A 13,603-nucleotide genomic window follows, 5' to 3' on the forward strand; every position below is an offset into this window, starting at 1 on the left:
AACTGCTAGTATTTCTGCCACCTTTCTGACTTCATATTACCCAACTAATTAAACCTGATGGTGTTAGAAAGAAAGACTTGCTGGAGATTTCACACACATGTTATCTATCAAGTATATAGATAAGTGAGATACAATTCTTAGTGCTTCTGCTTTGAATGTTTAAGGTTTAGCATTAGGGGAAAAATGGTTCTCTGTTAAAGTTTGCAGCATTTTCTTGTTATAATTAAGCAAAAATAGTTTTGTTTTAAAGTACGTTAAGACAAAATTGTGAAAGGTTTAGAATATACATGTTTATTCCTCATAGCTTATCAGCAAGTCAAGTGAAAAGCCTTGTAGTCACAAAGCTGATATCAACCTTCTTTTTGTTCCCAGAAAATTAGTTCTACAGTGTTTTGGGATTGGTAACCATTCATTTTATCACTTACTCTAGTACCTTAAATCCATTTCTTGGTTTTTCTTATAAAGTCCCTGATTGTTTGCTTGATTCTATGCTGTTAAGTAAGTTCTTTGAATTTTGTTTCAAAAGCTGGGAAATTTATGACTATAAATATTTATATTCTAAAGAAGTTGAATGTGTTAATTGATGATTTTAAAGGGTTATAACTAAGCAGCAGTTCATTACAAAATAAATGAGAAAATGTTTAATTAAAGATACAATTATGTTTGTTTTTTTAAGTTTAATTTATGTGCAGACTTATAGAATTAACAAGCTCTTTGTTCAAGTTCCAGTTCTATTGAAACCTACCTGTTGCTGTATATGTTACCGGAAAGTTAGATTAACTGATTTGGTTAAGAATATCAATTCATTTTCTGTTTAAAATAATATACTTCTCTTGTCATTAATAGCCTGTTTACATTAAAACTTACCCTTTAGGGAGTGATGATGAATACAGTGATGATGATGACATGAGTTGGAAAGTGAGACGTGCAGCTGCGAAGTGCTTGGATGCTGTAGTTAGCACAAGGCATGAAATGCTTCCAGAATTCTACAAGACCGTCTCTCCTGCACTAATATCCAGATTTAAAGAGCGTGAAGAGAATGTAAAGGCAGATGTTTTTCATGCATACCTCTCTCTTTTGAAGCAAACTCGTCCTGTACAAAGTTGGCTGTGTGACCCTGATGCAATGGAACAGGGAGAAACACCTTTAACAATGCTTCAGAGTCAGGTGGGTTTTAAAGTACAGTTTACAAAATCATAATAGTAAATGCAATGCTTTTAAAATTGTCTTTGTATGGAAATGTGAGTTCCAGAATATCTGTAGAGAAGCAGAAAGTTCTGGGATATGTTTATATAGTTAATGCATGTTCATATTATGTTACTTGTAAACTATTCTGATTGAAGTATTCTTAGTTTTACTTGATAAACAATATTTAAATAATTTTAAGATTTGGTGAAGTAATCTTTGTCTTTGATGTTAATAGAGATGTCTTATAGCTGTGGAGTCATACTACTTGTGATCACATAACTGACTTCACTTCTAATTTAGGTGTGTGATCTTGGGCAAGTTATTTAGTCACTTTATTAAACCTCACTTTTCTTATTTGTAAAAAGAGTGTATTTAGAAATACCTACCTGTGGTTGTGAGAGCTGGATGATCTGTATAGAGCATTCAGTGTAGTGCCTACTACATATATACTTACTAATAAAATACACATTTTTTTTCACTTGAGGGCATTTTTTTCTAAGATCCTAAACATTATAGAGCTGTTATATTGCTCCCATTTATTGAATATAACATACCAGGCATTCTCCTATTTTATATGTAATCTTTACAGCAGCCCTATGGGATGCACAAATACTAGGTCAATTTTTATAGATTATAAAACAGATATTGACAGTGATTAAACCAGTGGAGAGGATGGGACACCCATATGGTATCTATCTTGTTTTCAAGTAGTACAAATAAATACATTTTTGTGGTGAACTTACTCATAAAGGTGAATGTTGAAGATTAATTTTAGAAGGAAATAAGGTAAAGTGTATGGAGGATATATGTAAGTGAGTGAATATGTAGAAGTCAGGTATTGCTCAGTAGAGTTGCCAGGAATTTCGACAATGCTATGGAAAGTTAGACAATTTTTTTGTTTTGTCTAGTTCTTAGTTCATTGTGTAATTATGGTGTGTGTCCTTGTTGTTGGGATTTTTCTTGGCTTTGTTTTTATTTTTAATCTCTACTTGCTTTGCTGTTGAGGTATTCTAGAAGCTCCGTTTATAGCTTTGCATCCATAAGATTTGTTATTAGAGACCCTATTTGTTTTACTGACTAACCAAACATTAGAAAGTTTAGAGCAGATATCTTTTAATCATACCCCTGCTGCTTGTAGCTACATTTGAAGTGAGGTTGATTCCTTGTTAACAGCAAATGGAAAGTAAGAAAAGGACCTGTTCAATGGTTGCTTTTCCGTAATTTGTCTTGTTTCCTTTGACTTTTATCTGTGCTTTTGTCATTCAAAATACCATTATTATTTGATTAATTTATTTCTTTTGTATGTTTGTTTGTTTGTTTGTTTTTTGAGATGGAGTCTCGCTCTGTTGCCAGCCTGGAGTGCAGTGGCGCTCTCTCAGCTCACTGCAATCTCCACCTCCTGGGTTCAAGCGATTCCCCTGCCTCAGCCTCCCAAGTAGCTGGGACTATAGGTGCGCACCACCACACCCAGCTAATTTTTGTATTTTTAATAGAGACGGAGTTTCACCATGTTGGCCAGGATGGTCTTGATCTCTTGACCTTGTCATCTGCCTGCCTCAGCCTCCCAAAGTGCTGGGATTACAGGCGTGAGCCACTGCACCCAGCCTATTAATTTCTTTTTAGTCATGTATGTTTCATAATTAAAAATTAAGTAGGGAAGACTCTTTTGTTGCTCCCTGGAAAGCTAAATGATAGCTTTTCGTAATTTATCAGTGTCAAGCGAATGTAATTATAAGAGAACATAATAACACATGCAACAAACTTGATCTTGTTAATGTTAGCGATAGCAGTAGATAGTTGAATTAGAAATTTAACAAAAAAAGATAAAGTCTTCCCTTTATCCTTATTCTCCGTAATTCATGTTAAGTGTACTGAGGAAATACCAACAGCTGAACCATCTAATGAGTATGTGATAATTGCAGGTTCCCAACATTGTTAAAGCTCTGCACAAACAGATGAAAGAAAAAAGTGTGAAGACCCGACAGTGTTGTTTTAACATGTTAACTGAGCTAGTAAATGTATTACCTGGAGCCCTAACACAACACATTCCTGTACTTGTACCAGGTATGAAAGAAACATGAATCTCTTTGGGGACTTATCATAGGGTGTAGCCTTTTTGTTAGGACTTAGATAAGCTTAAATAATGATTTCCTTTTAAAGGAATATTTGTGACAACTTAATATGCACGTAGAGCTAACTTTTTAATCTAACCATCTTGAATACCTGAAGTTAGGTATTTGTAAGTAGAAAGTTAAGTCTTACCCTAAAATATTTGGCTGTAGTATTTATTATAGATGGTGAAAATTTCTACTTATAGAAATAATATAATGAAGTGGGAACATTAGCAGTACTCTAGGGATTGATATTTCATTTTTCTTTCTTAAAAATCTGCACAGCAATGATTGGATTTTTTGTTGGCTTTTTAGGAATCATTTTCTCACTGAATGATAAATCAAGCTCATCGAATTTGAAGATTGATGCTTTGTCATGTCTATACGTAATCCTCTGTAACCATTCTCCTCAAGTCTTCCATCCTCACGTTCAGGCTTTGGTTCCTCCAGTGGTGGCTTGTGTTGGAGACCCATTTTACAAAATTACATCTGAAGCACTTCTTGTTACTCAACAGCTTGTCAAAGTAATTCGTCCTTTAGATCAGCCTTCCTCGTTTGATGCAACTCCTTATATCAAAGATCTATTTACCTGTACCATTAAGAGATTAAAAGCAGCTGACATTGATCAGGAAGTCAAGGAAAGGGCTATTTCCTGTATGGGACAAATTATTTGCAACCTTGGAGACAATTTGGGTTCTGACTTGCCTAATACACTTCAAATTTTCTTGGAGAGACTAAAGAATGAAATTACCAGGTTAACTACAGTAAAGGCATTGACACTGATTGCTGGGTCACCTTTGAAGATAGATTTGAGGCCTGTTCTGGGAGAAGGGGTTCCTATCCTTGCTTCATTTCTTAGAAAAAACCAGAGAGCTTTGAAACTGGGTACTCTTTCTGCCCTTGATATTCTAATAAAAAACTATAGTGACAGCTTGACAGCTGCCATGATTGATGCAGTTCTAGATGAGCTCCCACCTCTTATCAGCGAAAGTGATATGCATGTTTCACAAATGGCTATCAGTTTTCTTACCACTTTGGCAAAAGTGTATCCCTCCTCCCTTTCAAAGATAAGTGGATCCATTCTCAATGAACTTATTGGACTTGTGAGATCACCCTTATTGCAGGGGGGAGCTCTTAGTGCCATGCTAGACTTTTTCCAAGCTCTGGTTGTCACTGGAACAAATAATTTAGGATACATGGATTTGTTGCGCATGCTGACTGGTCCAGTTTACTCTCAGAGCACAGCTCTTACTCATAAGCAGTCTTATTATTCCATTGCCAAATGTGTAGCTGCCCTTACTCGAGCATGCCCTAAAGAGGGACCAGCTGTAGTAGGTCAGTTTATTCAAGATGTCAAGAACTCAAGGTCAACAGATTCCATTCGTCTCTTAGCTCTACTTTCTCTTGGAGAAGTTGGGCATCATATTGACTTAAGTGGACAGTTGGAACTAAAATCTGTAATACTAGAAGCTTTCTCATCTCCTAGTGAAGAAGTCAAATCAGCTGCATCCTATGCATTAGGCAGCATTAGTGTGGGCAACCTTCCTGAATATCTGCCATTTGTCCTACAAGAAATAACCAGTCAGCCCAAAAGGCAGTATCTTTTACTTCATTCCTTGAAGGAAATTATTAGCTCTGCATCAGTGGTGGGCCTTAAACCATATGTTGAAAACATCTGGGCCTTATTACTAAAGCACTGTGAGTGTGCAGAGGAAGGAACCAGAAATGTTGTTGCTGAATGTCTGGGAAAACTCACTCTAATTGATCCAGAAACTCTCCTTCCACGGCTTAAGGGGTACTTGATATCAGGTAGGTATCTAGATTTTCTTTCTTAAAAAATTTTTTTATTGATAGTTGGTTGCCTTAAAAGACGCCTAATAAAAAAGTTTAGCCATGTCTATATTTTCTTACACCTAAAAGCTAAGTATGTGATGAAAAAAAAAAAACTGTCTTTTGTAGTATAGAGTGATATTCAAATGACATTTTGTTGTTTTAAAGGATAGAGTGGTAATTAGATAATGGTTAAATGTGTTCTCATTCCTCATGATGACTACATTTTAATGTTGCTATGTTATGTTAAAATGTGGAAAAGATATATCTCATGAATTAACATAATCTAAAGAGCTTGCTGATACTAGTTACAATAAGTAAAATTGGTGAAAGTACTTTTTTCAAATGAAAGATTCTGGAAGAGTTTTCAGATTTACCAGTGTCATCCCGATTAGAACAAGTAGAAGGTAATAACATTAATAGCAGTAATAGCCATTCATTCTTAGGCATTACTTTCTTTTTTAGTAAAAAATTTGAAGATTTTTGAGCGGTTTTGGATTTAGCTAGTTCTCTTTTGTGAGGGTGAGATCCTCCACTGCTGCTTCAGGTCCCTCCTTCCCAGAAGGAATTGTTTCTTTTGAAATCTAACGGGATTTTATTTTATGCTCATAAGTGAGTAAACTTGGCTTCTTTGTATTCATGCATGCAATAAGAAATACCCTTCTTGGCCAAGGAAAATTCTAAGGAATTGAAGACACTGGTGTTACTTGAAGTGGTTTAAAAATGATGTCCGTGAGTTTTAGTGGACTACATACCAATAGACTTGCAATTTATTTTTAACTAGGCTCATCATATGCCCGAAGCTCAGTGGTTACAGCTGTGAAATTTACAATTTCTGACCATCCACAACCTATTGATCCACTGTTAAAGAACTGCATAGGTAAGTGGAAACAAAGATAAACATACTGATTTTTGGATTTTAGAATTCTCAAACTCTTGAATTTAGTAACTAGAAATATCGAGGAATTAAAATAATTGTTTAAAATAAAATTGATATGATCTTATAACTTTAACAAATTGCATTTGCCTATATTGTTTGTAATTATTCCTAGATGATTTTGCACACATAAATGAAGTTATAATATACCAGCATATCTTTGCAGTCAACTACATATTTGATAACCATGTTTTTGGGGTGACTTAAGATAAGATAACTTTAGTGGATAGAGCAGAAAGTTACTAGATTTATGTGGCCAGTCTGAAGTTTCTCCCTAGATGTAAACGAGTCTCGTTTGAGCTATTAAGGCCTCAGATTTCAATTATTACGTCTAACACCCAAGGAGATTTATGGGGATTTCCATATTTAAGGTCAAAATAACTTAAGAATAAAAAATAAAGTGGGGGAGAGCTAATTCGCAGAAGAACTAAGAGGAGATAACTCAAGAAAAACTAGGGCTTTCTCTATTTCTGTGAAGACAAGAATTAGCTTTTGGGATTATTTCTGATTTTTATAACCTCCATGCATTTTGTTTTTATCATAGGTTTTCCTAGAGTTTGATAGTAGCCAAAAACCCCTCAGAATTTAGTTTGTTGCTTTCTTGAGGACAGGATAATGGAGATAACCATCCGGGAGGACTGAGGGATTTGGCAAAGAAGCTTTGTAGCTTTGTGCCATTCTGCAGTGTGCCAGAAAAAAAAAAAAAATACAATATAAAATTTGAGCTGTATAGAAAGGGATTGCCAATTCAGAATAAGGAAGGCAGAGGCACAAATAGGTTCTGTTGCTGGGGCCTAGAAATTATTTAAAGTCTATATGAGAAACTTCTTACTGGCATTTCCCCCACCCATTTTCTGCTTTGATACATTTATTGAGCACTTTGGTATTATGCAAAACAGGACAGAGGAAGAGGCCCATGCCATATCTCTAGAAATATCTTCCCATGTTGACAGCAGTCAACCAGTATGCATTGTTGATATAGTTACTCAACCAGGTAGTTAGCATTCTAATTGAATTATGATCTAGTTCGATATTCGTGACTGTTTGAACATCAGAACCACCTAGGAAACTTTTTAAAAATTGAAATTGCTGGTTCATGGCACCATTTTGTCCATAATAGCAATATTTTAGATGCTTTCCTGAAAGCGGATATATGCGCTGTTGTAATTATTCTTCTAATCTAACAGTTTAGTATGCAAATAAAGGGGAGGGGAGATTAGTTTGGTACATTTATATTGTTTTTGAAACCATGCTGTCTCTCAGACTTTTTTTTTTAAGTCAGTGCTGGAACTTTCTTGGATATCAACATTGAGTTTGCCAATCTGCAGTATCTGAAGTCTCTCTTTCCTCCAGTATTTTCAAATTGCTGGTTTTTCAAGTTGGCATTCAAGTCTTTTGTTATCTCTCCTGCATTTCCCTGGGTATTCTAAAAGATTGCTGATGATAGAGTTGAGATCATATAATGATGAATAATGGCTACATGTGAATACTTAGTGTGTACTAGACATTGTCTTCAACAATATATGTGCCATTTATTCTGCTCTGTATAGCTGTAAAAGGTTTATAATCCTCATTTTATTGAGTGAGAAACTGAGGTGAGAAACAGGTTCTTGCCTACAGTAACTTGCACAAAATCATACATTTAACAAGTAAAATGGTTTGAACCATCATCCATGTGACTCCAAAGCATTATACTTTCTTTCCCACATTTGCAAGAATAAGCAGACTTTTAAAGTACCTAGATGCCTTCTCTGGCTTTTGTCCTATGTTAGCTTTCAATTTTCTCCTTTTATATTATTTTCCTGTGAATCCATGTATTTCTTATTGAAGACAGAAATAAAGTAGGGCTTTTGGAGGCACGTTTCTCTTTCCTTTGATGAATTGTATATCCGCTAATAGTACTCCATCTTTATTAAGCAGTGGGTCTGTCTTCACCTCATTTTTTTATTCTTATTTTGAACTTAGTTTAAAAATATTTTTGTTGCTGCTTTTAGTGAACTCCAAGGAGAATCATGCATATTATTAGTCTTTTTAGCTGCTATCTCTGTCATATCTTGTATCTATGAAAGTGATATTGAGAAACTTTATGGACTCTTCTTCCATACCCTCTGCATTATAGGTGCTGAGAGTGGATTATCAGTAGAAAATATATTCACCTTCAGAAATGATAGTTGCCTTGCTGCTGAAAGAAACTTTATGGTTCACTTAGTATTTCATCAGGTTCTTCCCTGACCTTCACTGAAGAAATAACAATGACACCAGCAAAAATAAATTATATCAACTTAGAGAAAATATAATGTATATTATATTTTAAGTTTACCATGTCTGTCTTTTGCTTTTCTTGTAATATTTCAGGTGATTTCTTAAAAACTTTGGAAGACCCGGATTTGAATGTGAGAAGAGTGGCCTTGGTCACGTTTAATTCAGCAGCACATAACAAGCCATCATTAATAAGGGACCTGTTGGATACTGTTCTTCCACATCTTTACAATGAAACGAAAGTTAGAAAGGAGCTTATAAGAGAGGTAAGTTAGATCACACTGTTTATCTGAGCTTGTCTTTGACTTCAGTATTATATATCCACACATTCTTTTTTGCTTTAACAGGTAGAAATGGGTCCCTTTAAACATACAGTTGATGATGGTCTGGATATTAGAAAGGCAGCTTTTGAGTGTATGTACACACTTCTAGACAGTTGTCTTGATAGACTTGATATCTTTGAATTTCTAAATCATGTTGAAGATGGTTTGAAGGACCATTATGATATTAAGGTAAGATGTTTGTGCCTATTTATACAATGTTTTAGAAGAAGACTTTGCTAGAGCAACTTTCACCCTTGTAATTTACTCATGTGTCTGAGAAAAATCAGGTTGTCTGTCAAGATTTTGATAAGCATGTTGTAAACTATAAAGTGCAAAAGTAATAGGCAGTGTAACACCATATAAGAAAGATCCAGAACCCTTTTTATTGGAGGAGGAAGTGGCAGTGGATGCAAAATGCACTGTGCCCACTTGCTTAGTGAATAGTCCCTAGATCCTTTCCCTCAAAAGAATCCCGACAGATTTTGCTGTTTAAAGTATAAATCTGTAAGTTTTTGGCCTGACTTAACATTGGACCATAGTTGCTACCCATGGAGGGTTTTCTTAGCATTGTCTTGATTAATTCTCCTGAACTACCTTTGAGGCTAGTCTGAATTGTAACTATATTTACTTGAAGGAGGAATTTTTGTTTTGCAATATAATATACTGTGTTTAATACCAAGAATTTTGTTAGAGGACATGGAACTTTTCAGATATACAAAGCAATATGTAGAAGCAACTTGAGAGAAATCATACTGCATCTTATGTTTGGATAATGAATTTTGCATATAAGTGTTCTTTGTTTTCCTGTGTGTTCATCTCCATTTAAAATGTGAACAGAAAAGAGTGATTTGAAACATAAAAAATACATGCATTGTGTCTTTTTCATCTACTCTTCCATTTAGGGCTTTTGGCCAAGCATGGCAAAAGTGGTAACTCAGCAGTAATTCAGCCATACTACCCAAACTCCTACTCTTAGGTTTCCATGTGTGGTAGTGACCTAAGCCTCTCAAAGTTCAATAAAGAGAGCCCCCCAACCAAGAATTAAAAGGACGTGCTTGTTTAATTCTATGAGTTTATAGTCCAAGAGAAAAAGGTTTATGGGTTATCAGGTTTTCCATGGATTAATCTGAATAACTGGTCAACTCTGTTATGATAGTGGAAACTTATTTCAAAACTTGTGTTCCAGCTCAGTAATATTCTAGTTCAATGATTCTCAATTCTGGTGCACATGAGCTTTTCAAAAACAAACAAGCTGAGTCTGTGGCCGTATTCTGACAGGTTCAGTAAAACTCTGGGGATGGGGCTTGAAGAATGGGTATGTTTCTGAAGCTCTCTGGATGATTCTAATGTGCAACCAAGATTGAAAACCACTTTTCTGGTTCTCGTATCTGTTTGAGACAGATGTCTCAAACCTTATCAGAGTTAAGTGCTAAAGAGTCCTCACCTATAATATGCTGCTCAAGAGACCTCACCTAAAATACAATCTGGTGAGGTCTCTTTAGCACTTAACTCAGATAAGGTCTGAGACAAATCTGTCTGATTCTGATTGGCAGATTACATTAAAAGGAAGCTTTACTTTGCATAGTATTTTCCTTTAAAGGATCTGTCAGAATTTAGAATTTTGTTTTTAGAAAATGATGTCAAATCTAAATTCTTTTCTATTTCTAATAGATGCTGACATTTTTAATGTTGGTGAGACTGTCTACCCTTTGTCCAAGTGCAGTACTGCAGAGGTTGGACCGACTTGTTGAGCCATTACGTGCAACATGTACAACTAAGGTAAGAAATGATAAGTATCAACCTAGGTCAGACTTGGTGTATTAGGGATTCCTAGCCAATTCTTTTCTCTAGCTTTCCAAATATAACTATTCCCGTGCTCTATGTAGCAGTTGGTTTAAAAAGTTGACCTGTTGAATATTGATGTTTTATAAAACTTAGCACTGTTAACTGCTATTCTTAAAAGTTTTTGTTTATTGCTGTATCAATATAACATTTTGAAGTACTGATATGTATATTTGAAGTACTGATATGGGATAAAATGTGATCAGGCAACAAAAGAGGAAGTTCCTAAATTCTGATTGGAAGGGGAGTCATAGAAGGCTTCTCATTAGGGTGACAACATTTGCAGTGAAGCTTGAAAAATCCAGATTTTTTTTTTTTAGACCAAGAAGATGAAACAGGCTTTGAATAAAGACCTGGAGATGTCTTCATATGGTGTGTTTGAAAAAGTGTCTAATAGAGTATAGCAAAGAATAGGGTAGCTAGAGTAGTACTTTCTTGATGGGGGCCAAAGTGTGGGACTTGCTAAGCAGATAGTTGAAAAAAGAGTGTCCTGCTCTCTTTGTTACAATCATGTGGGTCTAGATTTTCTGTTGTTATAATGGTGCTCTGTGTAAAATATTCCCTTAAAAGAAAAGGAGACAACTACTTTAAAAATAAGTTTAAAAACAGTTGTGCTTAGAATATAATATGCCTTATGGACCTACGAGAGTAACTTTTACCAGGAAGATCTTATGTGCTTAAATTTGTTCATGTAAGAGCTGTCTTTTATAGCATGTAATCTAAGTTTACTCCATGTTACAGGTAAAGGCAAACTCAGTAAAGCAGGAATTTGAAAAACAAGATGAATTAAAGCGATCTGCCATGAGAGCAGTAGCAGCACTGCTAACCATTCCAGAAGCAGAGAAGAGTCCACTGATGAGTGAATTCCAGTCACAGATCAGTTCTAACCCTGAGCTGGCGGCTATCTTTGAAAGTATCCAGAAAGATTCATCATCTACCAACTTGGAATCAATGGACACTAGTTAGATGTTTGTTCACCATGGGGACCATTACAGATGACCATACAATGCACTGAATTGACAGGTTAATCATAAGACATGGAAAGAGAAGTGTCTAAAACCTTCAAAATGTTCCACTTTTTTTTCCTTCGTGGAGACTGTTTGTTTGGCTTTCTTCCATTGTTGTTTTTGTAGCATTTATTTCAGAAATGTGTATTTCCATAATCCAGAGGTTGTAAAACCACTAGTGTTTTAGTGGTTACAGCAACATTTGAAATGGAAACTAAAAGTTAGGATTTTATGGAGTATGGAGATAAGGTCCGTATCTATTTACCCTGTAATGTTTAGGATTAAAATGTTGAAATTTTGTGACCATGAATTTCTTTCTTTTATAAATTTTCTCGTTTAAAAATCAAAAATCTTGCAAAACAAAAACCATGTTTCTTTTTCTTGTACAACTTTTTGTTTTCCGCAACATAAATTGATTTTTAGCTGGCAGACAAGAATATCCATATAAGATTTGTTACCATTTCAGAGGGTTTGGCAATTTTTAAAAGATAATAAGGTATCATTTTAAAGTATGAAAATTAACAATATCCCTGTTGCGCACACTAATTTTGCATGAGCAAGTTTACAAATATGTATTGTCTGTAAAGCAGCATGTGCAGATTATTCATAATATAGAAGTTAAAATAAGTATTATTAGTGCAATTTTCAGATATTTATTTTTGCACAGAAAACACATTATCTGGAGAGAAAGAAAGGAGAATTTTCGAGACTTTGGTTTTCTTAATGCCAGTGTGAATTTGCAGATGTTTTCAGCAAATCAAGTCACAATAACAATTTGCCACTTTTTTCTATTATAAATCTTCTTACTTAAATTTTGAATATTTTAAGTGCTCAGTTTTTCTCAGTTACCCATTTGTGTGCGTGTGTTTCCACTTAGAAATTCTTAAAACCAGATTTTTCTTTCATTCCCTTTGGATGTCTACATTCCTTATCAAAGGATATAAATACTGTGTATGCTTTTGAATTTTATTTTTAGGAAAATTCTGAAGCCAGCTATCACAGCTTTGTTAGCTAATAATAGTATTTTCTTTTAGTTGAGTTAGGTTTTTCCCCATCTCCTGTAGAGCTAATTTACATATTGTATTTGCTAAGTGTTAACTACTTTTCCTGATTAAGGGATCTGTGCTGGGGAACAAAGCTTTTGCAGTACCTTATATTGTAGTTAAAATTTTATTTAACATATCCTTCAGTGAGCTCATTTCACACTGTAGCCTCTTCCTTCAAATTTGTGGTGCTCCTGTAACAGTAAGAACTAATTCTGAAATAAAAGACATCTCCTAATGCTGTGCAAACATAGTTTACATGTATTGAAGGAGGCAGTTGTTAAATTGAGTGACCAATTTTAAGCAATCAGATATTTGAAAACTGCACCCTTTATTTTTGAAACTGTGAATTAGAAACACTTCCTGCTGTATTACTACCTGCTTTAACATCCAAATATACAGTGATTTTAAATGATAACATACTGTGGTTATTAGATTAACAGCTTGATTTTGAATGTTCAGATGATAATGCAGAAGACATCACTACTAGTAAGGATTTTGACTAGTGCATTGATGTTGAAGTTAGTGCCATTTCAAAATGTGGCAGGTGATAATCTTATACCATAATTTGCATAAAACTGTAATAGAAGTTTATTTTGAGATGTTAGTATATTATGTACTATGCATTTCTGTGGTATAGATGTTGTGGATATATTTAAGTATTTGGTTACATGGTTTCACAATAAATTACAATACTGCAGGCTCTAGGACTGAATAGGAGACTGACATGCATATGTTGTGTGAATGAATGTCTTAGTTGGGTAAAGTTAAATCCAAATACTTCAACCGGCTTTTTCTTTGTTTATTTGTTTTTAACTTTCAAGATGCATGTTTTGTTTTTTTTTTCCTTTGTTTTTGTTTTGCAAGCCAGCTCATTTTTCTAACAGTTGAAATTCTTTTAGTACTAAAGAAATAGATACTACTCTCTTATGGCTTTAGTGTTTATATACCTGTTTATATGCATACATTAACAAAATTAGTAATAGCAGTGCTTAGAATTTCAATGCTGAGTCATACTGATGATTAACTCCATACTCCTAGTGGTGATGTGGTCCAGATATTG

At 34.6% G+C, this 13,603-nt stretch overlaps 1 protein-coding gene across 1 annotated transcript in view; it reads left to right on the forward strand.

The window, feature by feature from the left end:
* CAND1 (cullin associated and neddylation dissociated 1) overlaps positions 1-13,255 on the forward strand; it is a 48,153-nt gene extending 34,898 nt beyond the window's left edge. The window contains exons 8-15 of the mRNA XM_023225080.1: positions 875-1,167; positions 3,111-3,252; positions 3,615-5,108; positions 5,914-6,009; positions 8,422-8,591; positions 8,673-8,837; positions 10,320-10,427; positions 11,232-13,255. Coding sequence (XP_023080848.1) covers positions 875-1,167; positions 3,111-3,252; positions 3,615-5,108; positions 5,914-6,009; positions 8,422-8,591; positions 8,673-8,837; positions 10,320-10,427; positions 11,232-11,456 — 2,693 coding nt within the window. The 3' untranslated portion in view covers positions 11,457-13,255. The remainder of the gene's footprint in view (positions 1-874; positions 1,168-3,110; positions 3,253-3,614; positions 5,109-5,913; positions 6,010-8,421; positions 8,592-8,672; positions 8,838-10,319; positions 10,428-11,231) is intronic.
* Positions 13,256-13,603: the final 348 nt, after the last annotated feature.

The sequence above is a fragment of the Piliocolobus tephrosceles genome, chromosome 10, assembly GCF_002776525.5.
Source record: "Piliocolobus tephrosceles isolate RC106 chromosome 10, ASM277652v3, whole genome shotgun sequence".
In the NCBI taxonomy this organism is placed as follows: Eukaryota; Metazoa; Chordata; class Mammalia; order Primates; family Cercopithecidae; genus Piliocolobus; species Piliocolobus tephrosceles.